Source organism: Vulpes vulpes, chromosome 8 (assembly GCF_048418805.1).
Source record: "Vulpes vulpes isolate BD-2025 chromosome 8, VulVul3, whole genome shotgun sequence".
Taxonomy (NCBI): domain Eukaryota; kingdom Metazoa; phylum Chordata; class Mammalia; order Carnivora; family Canidae; genus Vulpes; species Vulpes vulpes.
In genome coordinates this window covers 111,436,971-111,456,241 of record NC_132787.1, presented here as the reverse complement: position 1 = coordinate 111,456,241, position 19,271 = coordinate 111,436,971, and the positions used below count along the sequence as shown (strand labels likewise).

Below are 19,271 nucleotides of genomic sequence, written 5' to 3'. Positions count from 1 at the left end.
GGGCTCACGGGTCCTCGGGGCTCACAGGTCCTCGTGTGCATGGGATCGCGCTAGCTCGGGCCTCGAGGATGCACCAGGAAGGGAGCCGACGAGGAGGCTGGATGCAGCGGGCTGCACCCAGGTCTCCGTGGCGATGCCAAAGCGCAGGGCGGGCAGAGGCAGCACAGGGAGGGCGCAGGTCCTCGGGGCCCCACTGGCTCGCAGCTTGGCCGGCCCATGGCACTTGGGAGCTGCTCCCCGGCACCCGGTCCCCACAGTGTGCACCCAGGCCCCAGCCCGGACTTGGCAGTGGAGCCCCGAGCTTCCCAAGGACGCCACAGGGAGCAGAGCAGGCACGTCCCCAGGGTGGAGCGTGGCCCACCCGAGAGCCAGCGGGAGGCAGCCCAACGCGTCACGAGGGAATCTGAGCATCGGGTGCTCCGGGCCTCATGGCCATCAGGCCCTGGCCGTGCCACCGGAGGACGCAGGGAAGGGCTCCTACATCCCACCAGAGCACCCCGCGGCTCACCCCCCAGCCCTCTCCCCTGCAGCCCACCCTGCGCCCACACCCCTGCGGCCCATCACCCTGAGGCCCACCGTGCAGCCCACCCCCAGCCCTCCCTGTGGCCCACCACCCTCCCCCTGCCCCCTGCAGCCCTCCCTGCAGCCTGGGTGAGCAGCCCAGTGAGCATCCAGCTCAGGTCATGGTCTCAGGATCGTGAGATCAAGCCCCACATCAGGCGGGGAACCTGCTTGGGATTCTAATAAATAAATCTTTAAAAAGGCCATTTGAAAAAAAATAAAAAAATAAAAATAAAATAAAATAAAAATAAAAAGGCCATTTGTCCTTCCTGTTTTGATGATTAGTAAGGCTTCTCATCCTCTCGATACAGAGTAATGCAGGATGCAGTGAAAACGTGTTCTCTAAAACGGGGTAAAAGAAGTGTGTTTGGAACAGAAGGTCCTTTCCCCAACGGGTCACCTGGGTCACCACAGCTCCCTGTTTAAGTGTCAGCTGCACTGAAATTCCTTATTCCGAATCCCTACTCAATAAATATTCCAACTTAAAACTTTTTGACTGTGACTTTTTGGGACGGGTGAGCCCGTGTAGCACGTCCTCACCGCGGTCACCGTCGGCCCACGCGGGTGCCGTGCTGCTCGTGCTCCACGCGGACCGTCTGACTTTCTGGGTTTGTAGTGCTCGGTCCCAGGGGCTGGATGCGGAGCCACGTCCTGGGAGCCCCCGCTTCCTGCACAGAAACGTCAAAGCAAACATTTCAGGAGGAAAAGCCACGTATTATTAAACATACATTTTATTTCACAACAATCAAAAAACTGAAGGTGTCAGATTTGGAATACGCAAAACATATTCTCGTCACAAATCTCCTCTTCTCGTCTTTGTTCGTGAACGTGTCCTTGAACGCCTGCTTCACGCGAGAGCGAGGGGGACCCGTCACGGCACACAGGCCTCAACCCCGCAGCGCCCGCCCAGCTGACGTGCCGGACCTTCCTGGGCACAGAAGACCCGTGCTAACGCCGCAATTCAAGCCACCAAGCAGGCACATACTAGATAATCAAAAAAAGAGTTTTTCCGTGTGAAGACGAAGTACAAGTGTCCCCTCAACATCCCACACACACGTGGAGGCCGAAGAGGCCACGCTCACGGAGCTGCCACGCGGGGGAGCTCACACCCGGACGCAGGCCGCCGTGTCCTGGCCTGCCCTCTGCCCACCTGCCAGGCCGCGGGAGCCCGGGGCCCACGGGCATGTCCATGCCCCGCAGACTGGAAACCTGGCCCAACGCAGGACGCTGCTTCCGCATCATTTTTACGTTCGATACAAAGACAAGACGTCAGGCAGGAACCGGCACGGGTCAGGGTAAAGCGCGCAGGATCCACCTGGAAGGTCCCCTGGGCTCGGGGGAGTGAGGTCAGAACTCCGGAGACAGTTCCTCGGCTCAAACCCGGGGGTCCACGGAAACATCACCTGCATCTCGGGACCGAACTGCAACGTCTTCCAGAGCGCCGCCTGCAGGGGCTTCACGCCGTCGGTTTATTTGAAATCTGAAGAATAGGTCTCACTTAGGAGGAAACATCTTTGACATTTAGACGGTTGTTCCCAAAGGCTGTCGTCAAACCCCCCGAGCGCGGCAGATGCTGTTCGGGACAGTGCACTTCCAGCCCCTGGATCTACTCCCGGGGCCCCAGCGGGTCCCATGCCGGGCGGGAGCCTGGAAGCGGCACCGCAGAGTCACAGCAGATCCGCGTGGAAGGAACGTAACCTGGCTACTGGGTAGAAGGATCTACCTGTTCCAACAGCCGAGCCGTCGCTGGCACCTGTACACGTGGCTGCGCATCCTCACTAGCTCCACGGGCCACCCACGCGCTCTCCGGGGAACCCTGACCTCGAGGCCTTCCTACCGTAGCTCCTGCAACTGCTGCGAGGGCCCGAGGGAGCCATGACCTTCCCGTCCAGGGCGGGCAGCGGGACGCTCACGAAGCCTCGTCTCCTGGGCCTGGGTCCCCTGTGCTCAGAAGCGCGCACGTCCTCAGGACCCGACTCCCGGCATCTCGAGTAGGGTCCTCTGGCCCGGGCTTCCCCATCGCGGCTCGGAGCAGGTTCTGGGCCACGTCACCCCAGCACGGGGGCTGCCTGGCACCCCCTGGGCTCCGGCCCCCAGGATGGCCCAGAACGTCACCGACTTTGCCATGTGCCGCGTGCAGGCCACACGGGTGACGGTGCCTACGCACGACAGCGCGGCCCGTCACCTGTTGAAGGTTTTACGCTGCAGACGCTTCATAGTTACTCCGCTCACACAGAGGACACGAACGACGAGGGACTCGGAAGCGCTCCGCAGACACCACGGGTTCATACACTTGGAAAGTCCCAACAGACCCAGGTTCGACAGACACCCACATGGACGTCAGCGTTTATTTTCAGGATGATTTCCGCGTGTGCTGGGTGAGGCGGCACCACGATGAGGGGCAGGGGTGGGCCCGACGAGGCGGCCCCAGGACGCACACGCGAGCTCCAAGGACAACGCCGAGGAGGGAGGCCCCTAGGAACACCCACACCCGCGTCCCAGCGTCACTCTTCTTTCCTTTTCCTTTCTCTTCTCTTCTCCTGCAGGGTTTTCAGGTCAGTCATCACGTTCAAAGTCTTGCGGACCCACAGAATCTGAAAACAATCATTTTGAGACGTGTTTAGAAGCAGCAAACACACAGAACGGAGCTAGAGGCCGGAAGGCTGCAAAACACGTACCACGATGATCATGGCGTTGAGCAGCAGCGGTGCTGAGAACACGATAGAGATGAACATTCCCCGCGAATCAAAATACTGGTATTTTGAAAATAACCTGTTTCAGGAAAAAATGAAAAATTACTTGGCATGAGAACCGGTGTTGGTAGGACACCCTGCGACGTGCGGCTCCTGGAGCGCTCCTGCCTGCCCCCAAATGACCCGCCCACGGCTCCCCCTGGCTCTGCGCTGCTGCCCCATGACCCCCTCGGGACACGGGCTGGTGGCCCCACAGGGAACAGGGCAGGACGCCGGGGGCACCGGGAGCACCACAATCAACCCAAGGGCGTGCTGGGCAAGGGACACACTCGTGCACCCTGGGTAACGGCGAACTGACCCCCGGAACGCGCTACTCCCGTCACAGCTCTGTGGGCCCCTGCGGGCCACAGACAGGACCAGGCCGAGCCGGGCACAGGGTGGGCACCCCGCCTGCGGAACACTCGCCCACACGTCGTTTTCACACCCGGGGAGGCTCAGGGCACCGGGGAATTCGACCCGCCACAGGCAGGCCCGGCTGCACCCAGGGTCCCCCTGCGGCCACACGGTAACACGCAGAACCGTCACTCAGGAAGGGACAGCGGCAGAGGGGCCAGGCGTCAGGGAAGGGCCGGATCATGACGGTCAGGGCACACGTGTCGGGATCGACCGGAAAGAAAGGAAGCAGGGACGGCGTGGACTCAGGCATGGACTCGGGCGTGGACTCGGGCGTGGACTCGGGTGTGGACTTGGGCGTGGACTCGGGCATGGACTCGGGTGTGGACTCGGGCGTGGACTTGGGCGTGGACTGCACAAAGGCCCCTGCACTTCGTGAGTGCCTGAAAGGGGCCGCCCGGGCTCAGGACGTGGCTCACGGTGGCCTGCACGTGGAGAGACTGCTGTGGCCATGCTGAGCCGCTCGCCACTGGTAGAGCACGAGGAGAGCACTGCTCGGGAGGTGGCTGCTGTCACGGGTGCTAGGGCAAACCCTGGCGGGATGGAGAAAGCCTCACTCACGCTGTGTCAAAGGCCACGACCTCCCGAGGAACCTCAGGGTGGCGAGTGAGGCCCATGGTCCAAGCGGTCAAAGCTGCCGCGAGCACAGAGACTGGGCACAGCGCCATGGGGACAGCCCTGCCCGGGGTGACTCCGGATGTGTACCACCATCCTAGCGGCTGGCCCGGAGGTGGTGCACAGGGAAGGCTGGTGCCCCGGCTCACGGGGGGAACTGCGGAGGGCTGAGAAGCGGGGTGGCCCTGAGAAGGGCGGAGACTGGCATGTGGGGCCCTGGAAACCCATGAGCCAGTGGTTTCAGGACAGAAGGAGGTGGGGGTCGGCGGCCACCGACGGACCACGCACCCCACGCAGGCCAGGCTGTCATGGACGTAGCATTTCTGCTACCAGGTGGGCGCGGGCCCAAGGGAGAGCGAAGGATCCTCGGGGGGACGCCAGGGGCCCCACCGACCACGAAGTGGTTCCTTGCTGACGCATGGGCTGAGGACAGGGGTTTAGGGGGGACTGTTGGGCTGCGGGGCAGGAGGTGCTGGGCCACAGGCAGCCCCGAAAGTGCAGGGCAGGATGGTGGGTGGCAGGGGAGGAAGTGTTCGTCCATCTGGCTTCTACGGGTCCCCAGGACCCACGTGGGCAGGTGGGCAGGGGGTGGACAGAGCAGGTGCTCTCCATGCGGTTGGGACACGCACAGCATCGCATGCAGCGAGCCGCAACCTCCTGGACTGGCCAGACGTCTAGGTGTCACCTGCTTCCTGTTTAGTACAGAACTAGTCTTTCTTCTTTCTTTACATTTAAGAGCGTTAAACGTTTCAGGGCTTAGAAACGCCAAAACCCTTTCCAGCTCACAGGCCACATAAAAGCCACTGTGGCCCAGATACGGCCTGTGGACCTCGGTTTGAAAACCGCGTGTAGATGCAGCGGGAGGGTCGCGGGTGAAGCCCTCCCGGTGGGCACAGCATGTCCTGCACGGGCACAGCCGTAGGCACAGGCCTGACCCTCCACAGGATGCAGCGAGAGCTGAACACGGGGGTGAAGGACAAGCAGAGGGCGGGGATGCCGGCGCCCGCAGTGACCTGCTGCAGGTCCTGGGCAGCCCCCACCTCTCAGGAGGGCGTCCCAGGGTTTCCGAGGCCTCGAGAGGACGTGGGGTCTCGCGGGCACCACCGCCGCCCTGCCCACATGCACACCCAGCTCTCTCCAAGGTCCTGCCTTCTTTATTCTGCAGCTAGAGCCACTGTACAGAGGCCCCGGGAACCCTGTCCCACAGCCACCAACTGTGTGAGCCGATCTGCAAACCCCGGAACAGCTGACAAGCCGGCCCTCGAACCTACGCCTGTCCATGCAGAGGCCCTTGGCGGGGCTCCGGCGGCCTGGCTTCCCGCGCTTCTCTGACCCCCATGCTCTGCACGCTGTGACCCGTCGCACACGCCTCCCCACAGGGTGGTCCCTCACCACAGTCACGACGGGGGGGAGGGGCCTACCTCCAGTTCATCGCCGCTACTTCGTTGATATATTCAGCACAATAAACTAAAATCACTAGAAGAGAGAGAAACTACACGTCAGGATTGGGATGACCGAAGCTGACGTTACAGAAGCACACGTTCTTTCTGTGATGATATATTTAACGTAAATATAAAAGCAGGAATTCGATGAGAAACATAACTTCTATTTTACAGAAAGCATGAGATCAAAATTGTAAGATTTTAAAATTATGGACCCCAACCATTTAACAGAAGAAAACCGAGAAAGGTCAAGACCCGTTAAAGCCTCAGTGGTCTGAGTCCAAAGCTGCGGAGCAGGTGCAGAGGGCGGCATCCAGGTCCTGTGCCCGAACACCCAGCGCTCACGCGTGTGCAACTCCGCCTGCGCCCCTACCTGCCCCGACAGGGCTCCCTTGTCGGGAGACGCTGGCAGCAGGATGCCCAGAGCTCCAAGCAACCCGTTCCCGCCCGCACAGCCCCCGAGGCCACGCTCCTGGGCTCCTGAGCCCTGCCCAGCGGGATGGCGGCCACGGCACAACCCGTGATGCTCCCGAGCCTCCCTGGCAGGGCCTCCCGAGCCCGGCAGGCGGCCCCAGAGCTGCTGCTAACACACCGGCACAGGGCAACCTGCTTTCAACGCCGATGCTTTCATTCCTCGGTAAGTTACGTGTGAGCCTTGCTGCCCTTGACCCAAATCACAGAACAGATCACACCAGGTTTGCAATCTCCACTCCTGCCTCCATGAACAGACCCAACGGGGCCCATGAGGAAAGCCCAAGAGCCAGGTGAGGGGAGGCAGGCAGGACTCAGAAGGTGTGGGGCGGGGGACGGCGCCATCTCTGCCAAGCGCTGCGCCCCCAATGCCGCCCCGAGTCTCCGCCGTGTCACCCAGGCACTGAGGAACCCAGGGGTTAGGGAACTTCTCTGCTTCATCTGCAAAACTGTAGCAAGCTATGCTGCACCAAGTAAAGTTAATCTTGTGCTGGTTTGAGAGTGAAACGACCAGAGTGTGTGCACGTGGAGAACAGCGTCTATTTATTACTGTGAGTGTGCAAAGCACCCCCTCCCCTGCCTGGACAGTAACAGACCCACAGAGTTCTGAAGTTTGCAGGCTGTTGCTAGCCCGTCAGCTGCTCTGATCAGGCCATCGCGCTGCTTGAGGGGCCTGCCTCCAGGCCCTGCACGGATCATGCTCGCGGCCCACCTCAGCTACCTGTAGCAATGTGGACAGGGCGCCCCACGGTACCTGGGGTGCTCTTCCTTCACTGCACTCATCGCAGTTGATGGCAACGCAGGGAGACTGGAAACAACTTCATCAGCGCTGGCAGGGGAGGTGCACACCTGCCGACAGCCCTCAGGTGTCCCACCCGCACCTGGCCACATCACACAGCGATTGGCATCGCACAGCTGTTTGTCGTACTCACCTAAGCACAGGAAATGCCCGACCTGCAGCTTGTACCTCTGGGACGAGAGACACGTGAGCAGCAGGCACAGCACGTGGAAGACCACCAGCCCCAGGAGCCACGGCTCCGTCCAGTCCGTCTGCTGTAAGACACACGTCATCTCATCGTCAGCTCAGGTGGGGGCCGGGCTCCGGGTCTGTGGGTCAGGGAGGGCAGTGGTCCCTTGCTACTCGGCGTTCCCTGGGCTAAGGGGTCCAGAGCCCTCCCCACAGGCCTCGCAGACACGGGGGCCGGAGAAGGGAAGGGCAGGACGCAGCAGGAACCCTCTGCCCTGGCTTTAAAGAGGAACACCGCCGGCGTGATGTCTGTGCCCGTGGACCTGCCCCGTCAGCGTAGGGAACAGGATGGTGTTTTTAAGGTTTCTAAGGATCATCCCGTGACTTGAGGACGACGGTAAGTGACTCGGTCAGGAGATGCACTTGGTGACTCTGAGGCTTACCAAGAACTACCTTGAATCCTTTACACAAGTACTTAAGGCTTTGGGAATCCGAGGCATCCCAGTCTGCCAGATTTTCTTTTCTCCAAACTTTCTGTGAGCCTTCCAAATAGCACCAAGATGCCGGGTCTCCTCAACTCTGTGGGGGCATGTCCACACCCCCAGATGCCCACCTGCCCTCCACGTGCTGATTCACCCTCTAGATGCCCAAATCCCCCCTGTGCCCAGCTCCCCCCCAGGTGCTTAGCTTTCCCCCCCAAGTGCTCAGATTTCCCCCCCAGGTGCCCAGCTCCCCCCTGGTGCTCAGATCCCCCTCAGGTGCCCAAATCCCCCCCCAGGTGCCCAGATCCCCCCACAGGTGCCCAGATTTCTCCCCAGGTGCCCAGATCCCCCCACAGGTGCCCAGATTCCTCCCCAGGTGTTCAGACTCCCCCAGGTGCCCAGCTCCCCCCTACAGGAGCTCAGATTCCTCCACAGGTGCCCAGATCCCCCCACAGGTGCCCAGATTCCCCCACAGGTGCTCAGACCCCCCCCCCAGGTGCCCAGCTCCCCCCCACGTGCTCAGGGCCCCCCCAGTCTCAGACGTCCTGATGCAGGCTCACACCCAAGGCCTGCCCTACCCAGGCCGGCCCTGCCTCCGCGTCCTGCAGAGCGCTGGGGACTCTCGGAGGCCCCCGCCGCTCCCGCGCGCCTCCGCAGGGCCAACTGGCCACGCTCCCTGCCCCACTAGGTGCGGAGGGCACCCGCGGGACGGGCGGAGGACGGGCGTGCAGGACCCCCAGGGCCGCTCCGGAGCTCACGCCGCCCCGCCCAGCAACTCCCCCGCGGGGCTGCCCACTGCCTCCAGCATCCCGGGGGCCCGCCCCCTGCGCGCAAACCCGCCTCGGGACGCCCCGCCCACCGCCCACAAGCCCCGCCCCACCAAGCCCCGCCCATCGCGCAAAACCCCGCCCCTAGACGCACCGCCCACCAGGCCCCGCCCACCGCACATAAGACCACGCCCCTGGGCGCCCCCGCCCACCGAGCCCCGCCCCCACGCGCCGTCCGGTGCGGTTGGCGCCCACGGCGGAAGCGGGCAAACCCTGAGTGGCCCCAACTGCCGCCGCCCGAGGCGCCGCCAGGGAGGCGCGAGTTACCGTGAGCACGGCAGGAATGCTGACGGGGAAGGAGCCGACGGAGAAGGCGGACGGCATCGTTCCGGGAGGGCCCACCCTCGCCACCTCCGCCTCGCTGTCCCCGCCCAGACCGCTCGCACGGGGAACGCCTCCGGCGTCGCCTCTCGCGGGATTTCCACTTGTCGCGACGCTTGCGCGGATCCAGCCGTCTCGCGATATCCGCTTGTGGGACCAGATTCAGGTCTCGCGGTATTCCGCGGCCTTAGGGGGCGTCTGGGGCTGGCACCGGAAGTAGGTCGCGGGTGGGCTCCCTCCCGGCGGGACGAGGGGGCACGTCGGTGTCCACAGTTCCCCCGTCCTGACCCGGGGCGGGTGCGCGTCCTGCCTGCACCCCGGAGGGACGGAGGGCCCAGGGACCGTGACCGCGCCCGGGGGGCCGGGGGGGGGGGTGGGCGGGGACCGAGGGGCAGTGACGTCACCCGGGGGACCGAGGGGGCGGTGACCTCACCCCCGGGGGACCGAGGGGGCAGTGACGTCTCCCCCGGGGGGACCGAGGGGGACAGTGACGTCACCCCGGGGGGGACCGAGGGAGTAGTGACGTCACTCCCGGGGGGACCGAGGGGATAGTGATGTCACCCCCCAGAGATCGAGGGGGACAGTGACCTCACCCCGGGGACCGAGGGGCAATGACGTCACCCGGGGGACCGAGGGGCAGTGATTGTGTCCGTGCCCCTGGGGGTTATTGGGGAACTCTCCACCCCCTGGAGGCAGAGGGATCGGGGGACAGTGTCCCGGCTCCTAGGGCCACAGGGGGCCTGCAGGGACCCCCTTATTCTGGCACATGCCCTGGGGGTGGGTGCACGTCACCTGGGTGTTAGGTACCTGTGGTCGCCGTACACCTGGGCCGTCCGAGTGCTGCCCAGGGAGCACAGGTGCCGTGCGGAGGGTCCTGCCCCAGGGGGTTCCGGTGAGAGCAGGCTGGGGGGCGGCAGGGGACGGGGGCGGGCTGGGGGGCTCCCAGGATGCTGCCCTGGCCTAGAGGTGTGGGCTGGGACGCCTGGTCCAGGGCGTGGGAGCCGGGCCCTCAGGTCGCGGGTCAGGGCCCAGGGTTCCAGGAGCAGGTGAGGGCGGGTGAGCGTGGCCACCTGTAGACTCAGTGGCGGGGTCCCCCGGGCACAGCCCACCCTCTGGGTCCAGGCAGAGGACCGGGCAGAGGAGGCCCCCAGGGCGGAGGGTCGGCGTTTGGGCAGGTGGGGTTCCTGAACTGCAGGATCAAGCCCGAACTCAACCCCAAGGCCCGTGCCCTGGGTGGACCAGCCTGTGGGGCTGCCCCAGGAGTGGGGTCCCGCCCGCTCTGCCGCCCCCACCCCCGCCCCGTGGGGATCTCCAGAAACCCCCATGGTGGCCCGGCCCGCCTGCTGCGCACCTCCTGCCTCCTTCCGGGGGCCTCCCCTGCTCCCCGCCGCCCCGCGCCCTCCATCCCTTCAGTGTGCACGTGTCCCCCGCGTCCTAACTGAAGCCCGGGCTCCCGTGTGTCCAGCGTCCCCTGCACCGGGGCCCCCGGAGGTGGGACGGGGCAGCCTGTTGGGCCCAGGGCCGCTCTCCTGTCCCGCCCATGTCCCCAGGGGGAGGGCGGTGGGGGAGCCGGTGTGGACGGGTCCAGTCGCGGTCTCACCGGGCGGCAGCAGGTGGCAGCACGCGCCCGGCCTGGGGACTGTGGGCAACAGTGTTCCCCGTGTTCGCGGCTGTTGCACTGGCAGGTCTCACGGGCGTCCTTTAATTTTAGATGGAGAAATGTTTTCTGAGCATCGTGGGATCGTCCAGACCCGTTATTTTTGAGTTCGTGGATCGCTGTTGCAGAATGCCGGTCGTTTAGAGACAAGCTTGTGAAAACTGTGATTATGGATGATAAAAGTTTACGGGTTAAATCCAAGAACTTTAATATCTTATTTTCACTTCACATATTCTTTTTTTTTTTTTTGACAATTTACTTATTTGAGAGCGAGAGAGCAGCCCGGAGCAGGGGAGGGGCGGAGGGAGGGGCAGGTGCCCCCTGAGCGCGGGGCCCCATCTCGGGACCCGGACGTCCTGACCTGACCCGACCCAGGAGCCCAGCGCTGCACCCCGGAGCCCCAGGCGCCCCTTGACGCGACACCTTCCGCTCTCCAGGAGGGTGTGCAGCTGGGCGCTCGCAGGACTGGAGACCGTGGGTCACGGCTCAGGTCGCGTGTGGGCTTCGGCGGGTTTGTCCCCGTGCCTGGGCCTGGGCCTCCCGGGGCACGAGCCCTGTGCCCGCGTGTCCTACTCTCAGCCCCACGAGTGCTCAGCAGCTGCCGGTGAAAAGGTCTGTGACGGGAGCCGTCGAGGGAGCCCGAGGGGAGCACCCCTGGAGATCTTGGCCTCCCTTTCATCCGTGGACGAAGCAGTTATGTCTTTTGGGAAAATTGAGTCACTACCGACACGTTCGTGGAGGGCGTCCCCTCCGCTTCGTTCCCGGGCCATCGGGTGCTGGAGGCCGCAGAGTTCCCGGGAGCGCGCCTGGGAGGGTTGGAGGGGCTCGTGGTCCGCAAGGCCCCGGGGTTCTGCGGAGCTTCCTGGCTCCTGGCCACCCCGTGAGAGCAGCGTTTGCATCTGGGGCTCTCGCGCCTCTTGCTCGTTTTGATTGTGTCCTTGCCCCCAGGTGGGTCACACCCCGAAGCAAGGTTGAGAGCTGGGCCACGGCCTCACACGTTCGGGTGTTCGCCGCGCTCTGGGAGAGCTCGGGCCGGAGCACGCCCCGGTGATGTCCTGGGCACAGAGCCCGTGGGGCCGCAGACATTGGGATGAACGTCCCTGCGGCATGGCCTGAGGCCTCAGGTCGGGCTCTGTGCCCTGCCATCCTGTGTCACAGCCGTGGAGGCCCGTCCACACCGGCCTCTGGCACGAACTGGGCGCCTGGGAAACGTCCGTCTGGTCATTGCGCCCTGGCCACCGGCTAGCGTGGCCGGCCTCACACTGGGCGCTGGGCCGCCGCCAGGCCGGAGGGGCTGACCCGGTGTGTCCGCGTGACGGGCTGGGGGACACCCAGGATCGCGGGAACAGGAACAGTGACCTGAGGGGTGGAGGCGGAGTCGTGTCCGTGCTTTGGAAACACACCTAACGGTTTATGAAAATTCGGGGTTCAGTTGACTTATCTGGTCGTCCTGGAGACGGAGGTCGTCGGACCCTGTCCCCGCGCCCAGTGAGGCGAGGAGGAGCTGGTGTGCGCCCGTCCCCGCACCGCGGGCCAGGAGGTGCCGGGGTTAGGGTGACACCCGCTCGGGGCCCGCGCACCCCTGGGGGGAACGCCGCCTCTCGTTTCTTGGCTGCGGAGTGTGACCGTGCAAAGGCCTGACGGCCACCTCCGTCCCAGGCACCGACAGGCCTGCGAGTCAGGCGGCCGCCGCCCCCTGGGGGGTTCCTGGGAAAGGCCGTCCCGCCTGTGCTGGCGGATGCTGCGTGTGCTTGGGCCGGGGGACGCCAGGTCCCGGCCACACGGGGGGCTGCGGCAAGGCTGAGGACACTGGCGTTTGACGCCGTCCCTGAGTGGGGCGGCTGTGGGATGCCACCTGTGGGATGGCTGGGGGGACGCGCGGGGCCAGCCGTCCGCCTCGCCTCGCCAGCCCCGGCGGCAGTTCCTTAGGGAGCCTCGTCCTTTCCCTCCAGAAGTGCTCAGCTGTACCGTCTCTCGCCCTCGCCCTCGCCCTCGCCCTCGCCCTCGCCCTCGCCCTCCGCCGTGATCGTGCGGAGCACACGCACAAGGCGCTGAGAAGATCAAGTGTGTCTCTGGCCCGGAGCCGAGGCCGGACCTCCGGTGTCTGCCGCGGCGGGGAGTGCTCAGGGCCAGCTCGCCTGTGTTATGCACGCGGTTGTATAGACTCTTCCTAAAGACGCAGCTGCCGCTGGGACCTGCCCGTGCAGGCCGCAGTGCCCAGAGCCCCGGGGCCACAGCGAAATACAAGACGGCCCGGGGAGGTCCACCAAGTGACTGAGGTAAATAAAGTATGACTTACGAGTGATCTCTTTTAGGAGAAATATCCCTGCAAACACTCAGAAGGGACAGGAAAAATAAAGAAAATAAAATAGACCTAACAAGGTTTTCGGAGTCTCCTGAGAACCTTAATTTCATTCTTTGCTCCTGCTTCTAGCCGGGCAGAGCCATTCTTAAAGTTGAGGCTTCTTAACATGTTTGAAATACGACGATCCACGTAGACAATCCTACAGCTTTATGGAGCTTGCACACCACGTCAGTTCACCCGCCCGTGGATCTTTGCTCCCACGCCCCCTGCAGCGGGCACGGGGCCCATTTGAAGCTTCCCCTTTGGAAACAAGGTCAACCCCGCTGGACCCGGAGGCGCCCTGTCGCCCGGCGCGCTGGCACCCGTGGTCCGTGCCAAGCCCGTGCCAGCCTCTCCTGCAGCCGCCACTCGCAGAAACTGCGGGCCACAGCGTGAGACTGGAGGCCCCCCGGGAGCCTCGCAGATCCCCGGACGCCGGGTGGTCATTGAAGCTCTCTTCGATTATTGCTTAAAAGCGCACAATCACCAAGAAACACCCCCAAAACAGTCTTGTTTTGCTCACGGCCCCCTCTGCACACTGCCCACTCGTGGTCCTGCGGCAGCGTGTCTGCGGCCCCTTCGCGGCCCCGGTGCAGAAGCAAACATGCTGGGACTCGCGCTTCCTGTGACGGCAGCTTCCCTACGAAGCCGAGCAACGAACGGCGCGTTCAGACACGGGGTCGGTCACGGATTCGAGGGCCACCTGGAGACAAGTTTCTCTGTGACAGTCGGGGCCTCTGAGGCGGGCTCCCCGGGGCCTCGGGGGAGAGCCACGCGTTCCTCGTTCAGTCTGGTTACGGGTGGTTCTGCATCTTCACTTACGTCTTGAAGGCCAGGGCCTAGCACGGAGCCGCCGGCGCCCATTCTCCGTTCCCAGAGCTGGAGGAGTCTTGCCTCCCTCCTGCCCCGTTCTCGCTCCAGGAGCTCTCTCCGCGCGTCCCGCAGGCCCACTCCAGCCACGCACCTGTAGAAACAGCTGAAATGTGTTCGCTCCCCAGAGGCCGGCGGGCTGTCCTAGGGGCGGAGGCTGTGCACAGGTGGGAGAGGAGGACCTGCCAGCTCAAGGCAGCGGGCGCGTGTCTCGCGTCAGGATGCAGCTGAGACTCCCGGCTCTGCGCACAGGGACCCGCCCGCCCCAGGCCGTCTCCATCCCCTGCGTGTCGCTGAGGCCCTGCAGTCACCCAGGGAGCGTAACACAAACCTGACCTTTGCTTGGAGTGATCCGAGCTGGAGCAAAGGTCACAGCCGTCCACACCGCGGCCCGAGAAGCAGAAAGCACGATAGGATGTGAAGTCAGAGAGCAGGACTGCACATTGAAGAACGAGTCGACATTACTTTATTTCTTTAAGTGTACTATTTGAATTTGGGATTTTAAAAAGACCATGATATTTCCTTTTTTTTTTAAGGTTTATTTATTCATGAGAGACCCAGAGAGGGAGGCAGAGACACAGGCAGAGGGAGAAGCAGGCTTCCTGCGGGGAGCCCGATGCGGGACTCGATCCGGGGACCCTGGAGTCATGCCCCAGGCTGAAGGCAGACGCTCAACTGCTGAGCCCCCCCGGGTGCCCCAGACTATGACATTTCTCATTTGCCTTTGATTTGGATATTTGTAATTTGAAGTTCATTTCCATTACTTGTGTATTAAGATCTCCCTATTCAGCATCCCTCGATCATCTTAAAATCTTACAGTGAGGATTTGGTACTTTCTTTAGTGAAAGTCAAAAGCTACAGGCCAGCAGGACACCGGCTGTGAGCACAGAAGCGGCCGTCTCTCCGATGATGGGGGGCAGCAGGGAAGGGTGCACGTCCGCGTCCCTCCACGCAAGCCCAGAGCCCGGGCCACGGGTCAGGAAGAAACAACCCCGCACCGCCTACGGCCCAGCCTCCCGAGGCCGCCGGGCGTCCCCTCCCTTCGCAGGCAGCTGAGGTCCCGCGTTTCCATCAATGCGCGTGTCACGGCTGGGAGGCCAGGTGTTAGGAGGGACCAGGACGGCTGCATGTCCTGGCCCGCCCTGGACAATGCTGGGTTACACCCTGCCGCGGAAGTAACTACTAATAGCAGCCTCCTTTGTGTTCACACGGCCCCGTTTGGGATGATAAACTATAGGATCACTCCAGTACCACGGTACATGGTCAGACCACCGGGTCCGACATGGCTTTACTTTTTTGCTATAAGTGAGTGCTGTCCTCAGGAATGATGTTTTACACGAAATTTCAGTGACGAGTCAAGACATCACAGTGTGACTGACCCAGAGGAACCTGGTGAGGACCAGGCCTGCAGTTTCTGGCGATGCTACCAGGACGGGGTCCCTGCCAGGAGCCGACCTGTAGGGGGGCCTCCTGTGTCCACGCAGCAAGCAGCAGGCAGTGGGGGAGGAGAGCCGGGCTCACTGCGCCAACCCATGGCCCCCCCGTCCCACGCTCACCAGCACCCGCCGAGGAGGAGCTCCCTGCTGAAAGGCTTCTGTGCAGGGGACCGTCCGGCGTGTGCTCGTATGAGACTCAAATCTGCGCTCAGGCATCTCTTTCAATCGTCATCACTAGAAATCTTCCTTAAGTCCCTCTTCACTGATTCCCTGATGGATTTGGAAACGAATGTCTAGCTAATTCCGGGAGATACATGAAGATCCCTGTTCATCTCCACCGGTGCCCCTGCTCAGGCGGGATCTCCCCCGTGTGCATCTGCTCAGGTGGGATCCCCCCCGTGTGCACCTGCTCAGGTGGGATCTCCCCGTGTGCACCTGCTCAGGCGGGATCTCCCCGGGTGCACCTGCTCAGGCGGGATCTCCCCCATGTGCACCTGCTCAGGCGGGATCTCCCCGTGTGCACCTGCTCAGGCGGGATCTCCCCCATGTGCACCTGCTCAGGCGGGATCTCCCCGTGTGCACCTGCTCAGGCGGGATCTCCCCGTGTGCACCTGCTCAGGCGGGATCTCCCCGTGTGCACCTGCTCAGGCGGGATCTCCCCGTGTGCATCTGCTCAGGAAGGATCTCCCCGTGTGCACCTGCTCAGGAGGGATCTCCCCGTGTGCACCTGCTCAGGCGGGATCTCCCCGTGTGCCCCTGCTCAGGCGGGATCTCCCCGGGTGCACCTGCTCAGGCGGGATCTCCCCCGTGTGCACCTGCTCAGGCGGGATCTCCCCCGTGTGCACCTGCTCAGGCGGGATCTCCCCCGTGTGCACCTGCTCAGGCGGGATCTCCCCGGGTGCACCTGCTCAGGCGGGATCTCCCCCGTGTGCACCTGCTCAGGCGGGATCTCCCCGTGTGCATCTGCTCAGGAGGGATCTCCCCGTGTGCACCTGCTCAGGCGGGATCTCCCCGTGTGCATGTGCTCAGGCGGGATCTCCCCGTGTGCATCTGCTCAGGCAGGATCTCCCCCGGGTGCACTGCTCAGGCGGGATCTCCCCCACGTGCACCTGCTCAGGTGGGATCTTTACTGTGCACCTGGTCAGACTCCTGCACTATCCTCAGCATAAAACAGTTGGAATTTCGGGAGACAACATCCTCATTAAATAGGGAAATGTGGATCAATTCATCATAGTTCTAACAACAGAGACAGTATTCAAAAAAAAATCTACATTTAGGTGTTTTTAGGGTTTTTCTTTTTCTTTAATTACAATTGAATGACATTTTGTTGAAATTACTGTGCTCCTCCGTGAGCCCTGGCTGTGGGCGGCTCCTTAAAAGACATAAACCTGGGTCTTCCTGCTCCGGTCAGCGCTGTCTTGGTCTTTGAATGAACCAACCAAGGAGTGACGCTGCTCAGGTGAGGGGACGGGATGCAACAGGCCGGGTTCCCTTGCTCGTGCAGAAGACACTTCTTCCAAGTTTGCTCTGTCCTGGGCTGAAGGACATGGTGTCATCCTGGGACATCGCTAGAATGACACTTGTTAAAAAAAAAAAAAAAAAAAATATATATATATATATATATATATATATATATATACATATAACCATTCCCTCAAATGAAACTGTTCAAATACCTGGTCTACATTGCAAATGAGACTTTGATGTTTCAAGCAATGTTCTTGTTAAATAACCATCGGTTTGGTGTGTGATTTCTGCTGGAGAGACACAGCCTGTTTTTACTTTATTGGTTAGCATGTGACGTTCCTCACACGTCTAACGTAAGCGCGTTTTAATAATTACTTTTACCCAGAGAGACTAACGCTGAGTGACAGGGACGTGAGAAAGTCTAGAACTTCTCTTTCTCTTGATTTAGTAATTACTCTGTCCCATATCACTTTCCAGAGCATGTTTTCATTTCCTTTAACCTTCATAAATTTATACTAACTTCAATTTCATCATTTTAAGGTTCAGCCCATCCAATCGCATGTCCCCCACACACCTGGGAAGAGCTTCTACTACAGAAGAGGCCCCTGGACCGTTTTATGGACGCGCTGACCGCAGCAGCCGAAAACCACGGCCCCTCCCTGTGTGCACCTGCTGACGCTGCCCCGTGTGCACCGCCCCGGCCGCGGGCCTCTGTGTCTCGGGAGACACGCCCCACTCCCTCTACTTATTTTCAGGGAGGACCAAGCATCTCTCTCCTCTATAATCTTCTCTTAGCTCTTATGGAATCCCAATTATTTACGTGAGAGTAATATTTACTATTTCTTATTTCACCTAATTATACTTGCTCTTCATTGGGAATATAAATGGGATTGGGGTTACATATCTATTTTGAATTCTTTCTGGCGTAAAAAACAAGTTAATTCAGAATTCTGGGAGGTGCCGAGGCTCAGGCCTTCTCTCCTGCCGGGACCAGTTTCCTAGCAGAGTTCCTGTTCTTCCCACTTGGAAGCGTGTCACAGAAAGTATCTATCCCAGTTTTATAAAGGTTCTTCCTCACTTGCCGTTTTGCACACGGTCAGAAGTGAGGCCCCGCGCCAGCTGATGGGCCTGCACGCTCGCTGACCTCCTGTCTTCCTGTGCGCCGGCCCCCGCTGCACAGAAACGTCCCCGGTCGATGGGAAGCTGCGGGGACTGCGTTGTCGGTGACAGGCCGGCAGGCGGCCGTTGCCGGAGGACAGCGGGTCTGCGACGCGAGCGCAGGCCGCCTCCACGGGGGCTGTGATGCAGAGCGAGGGGCCCTCGGCTCGGCGGGGCCTCCAGGCCAGAATGAAGGGAGGCTCTCCCGTGTCCGCGGCAGACGGGGAGGGGGCGCGGGTCAGGCGGGACGGGACGCCCCGGGCAGCCTGGGGGTCCTGCACACAACGTGATTCTCGGGAAAGCTGTGCGTTCCCGTGACGTCCAAAGCAGGCAGATAATGTAGGTCATGCTGGCAGCGGGCTGTGTGCCGCGGGGTCCAGGGGGCTCGGCCCCGCTGGGACAGTTCTTCATCCTGACCATCCGGAAGGAGGAAGCAACCATCTTCACCCCAGATGGAGTTCCCAACGCAGCCAGAAGCATTTCCCTATCGTAGCTGTGATAGAGAGGACGCGTTTGGGGCGCCCGGGGGCTCAGTCCGTCAAGCGGCCAACTCTCGATTTGGCTCAGGACACGACCTCAGGGTCGTGGGTTCAAGGCCCGCCTTGGCTCCGTGCTCGGCAGAGTCTGCTGGAGATCCTCTCTCCCTCTCTCTCTGCCCCCCACCTGCTTTCTCTCAAATAAATCTTAAAATAAATAAATAAATAAATAAATAAATAAATAAATAAATAATCCCATTTGCCATAGCCCTCACGTCGGAAGTCCTCACGCGCAGACAGCGTGTGCAGATACGCACAAGGCCCCCGCCAGCAGCGCCACACACATCGTGGAGGCCAAGCTGCACGGACGACACGCTGCTTCCTGGATTGCAGGAAGCGATGCACGGAGAGGAGAAATCCTCCCTAAACCGAGCAGGTGCTTGTTGCTTGGTGACAGGGTACCCACTGACGTAAAGTTCATGTGGAAGCGGAGGGGACCGGGGGCAGCAGAATGTCTCGAAGAAGAGTGAGGTTGAGGGGAGACGCCGCCCAACATGAAGATTTGCTGGGAAGTGGGGCTGATGCAGCAGCGCGGCCGTGGGGTGGGAGGCAGGCCGGTGGCGGCCGTCCAGCCCGGAGGGGCCGTGGGCACAGGGACCTGGGTGAAGACGAGAGTGGCGTGACCTAACCTGACCGTGGGAACGTCGTTCTAGGGAACGGCGGGGGATGGACGGGGAATACTTGGGGCAAACCTCAGCTCTAGATGCACCCTAATGTGAGCGGACGTGCTCCTGCAGACTCGGCCTGTCACCTCTGTTGGACCCTGGATGGGTTCTGTGAACTCGGGGCCTCAGCTGTTCACACCTGGGAAGTGGGAGAGTCAATTCCTCGTGGCAGCACGTGCTAGAAGGGGACACGGACCCGGCGATTCCGAGGCCATCGGCGGGATGAGGTGTGCGTGTCCCCGGGGACCAAGCAGGGGGCAGGGGGCCGACGGAACAGAGCGCGTGTCCTCACGGCCCCTCAGGAGC

The 19,271-nt window shown here is 61.9% G+C and overlaps 1 protein-coding gene and 1 long non-coding RNA gene across 2 annotated transcripts; one reads left to right on the top strand and one right to left on the bottom strand.

The window, feature by feature from the left end:
- Positions 1-1,274: 1,274 nt before the first annotated feature.
- On the bottom strand, positions 1,275-8,935 carry TMEM18 (transmembrane protein 18). Its single transcript, XM_026009196.2, has 5 exons — positions 8,779-8,935; positions 7,168-7,288; positions 5,744-5,798; positions 3,240-3,333; positions 1,275-3,155 (listed from the first exon to the last, which is right to left on the bottom strand). Exons 1-5 carry the CDS (start codon positions 8,833-8,835, stop codon positions 3,066-3,068), a joined length of 417 nt encoding a protein of 138 aa, XP_025864981.1. The 5' UTR covers positions 8,836-8,935; the 3' UTR covers positions 1,275-3,065.
- A 7-nt stretch (positions 8,936-8,942) lies between these two features.
- On the top strand, positions 8,943-17,506 carry LOC140600045 (uncharacterized). The gene is made up of 2 exons (XR_012003267.1): positions 8,943-9,048; positions 17,147-17,506. It is a non-coding gene; the product is annotated as an uncharacterized lncRNA (long non-coding RNA).
- The last annotated feature ends 1,765 nt before the right edge of the window (positions 17,507-19,271 follow it).

Bases quoted from the DNA above. Each gene is read 5' to 3' on its own strand.
- TMEM18 (XM_026009196.2), bottom strand. From the start codon at position 8,835: ATGCCGTCCGCCTTCTCCGTCGGCTCCTTCCCCGTCAGCATTCCTGCC. The intron at 7,289-8,778 runs GTAACTCGCGCC...TGTGTCTTACAG, and splicing joins GCATTCCTGCCGTGCTCACG to CAGACGGACTGGACGGAGCC. The intron at 3,334-5,743 runs GTAGGCCCCTCC...TTCCTGAAACAG, and splicing joins GTAGCGGCGATGAACTGGAG to GTTATTTTCAAAATACCAGT.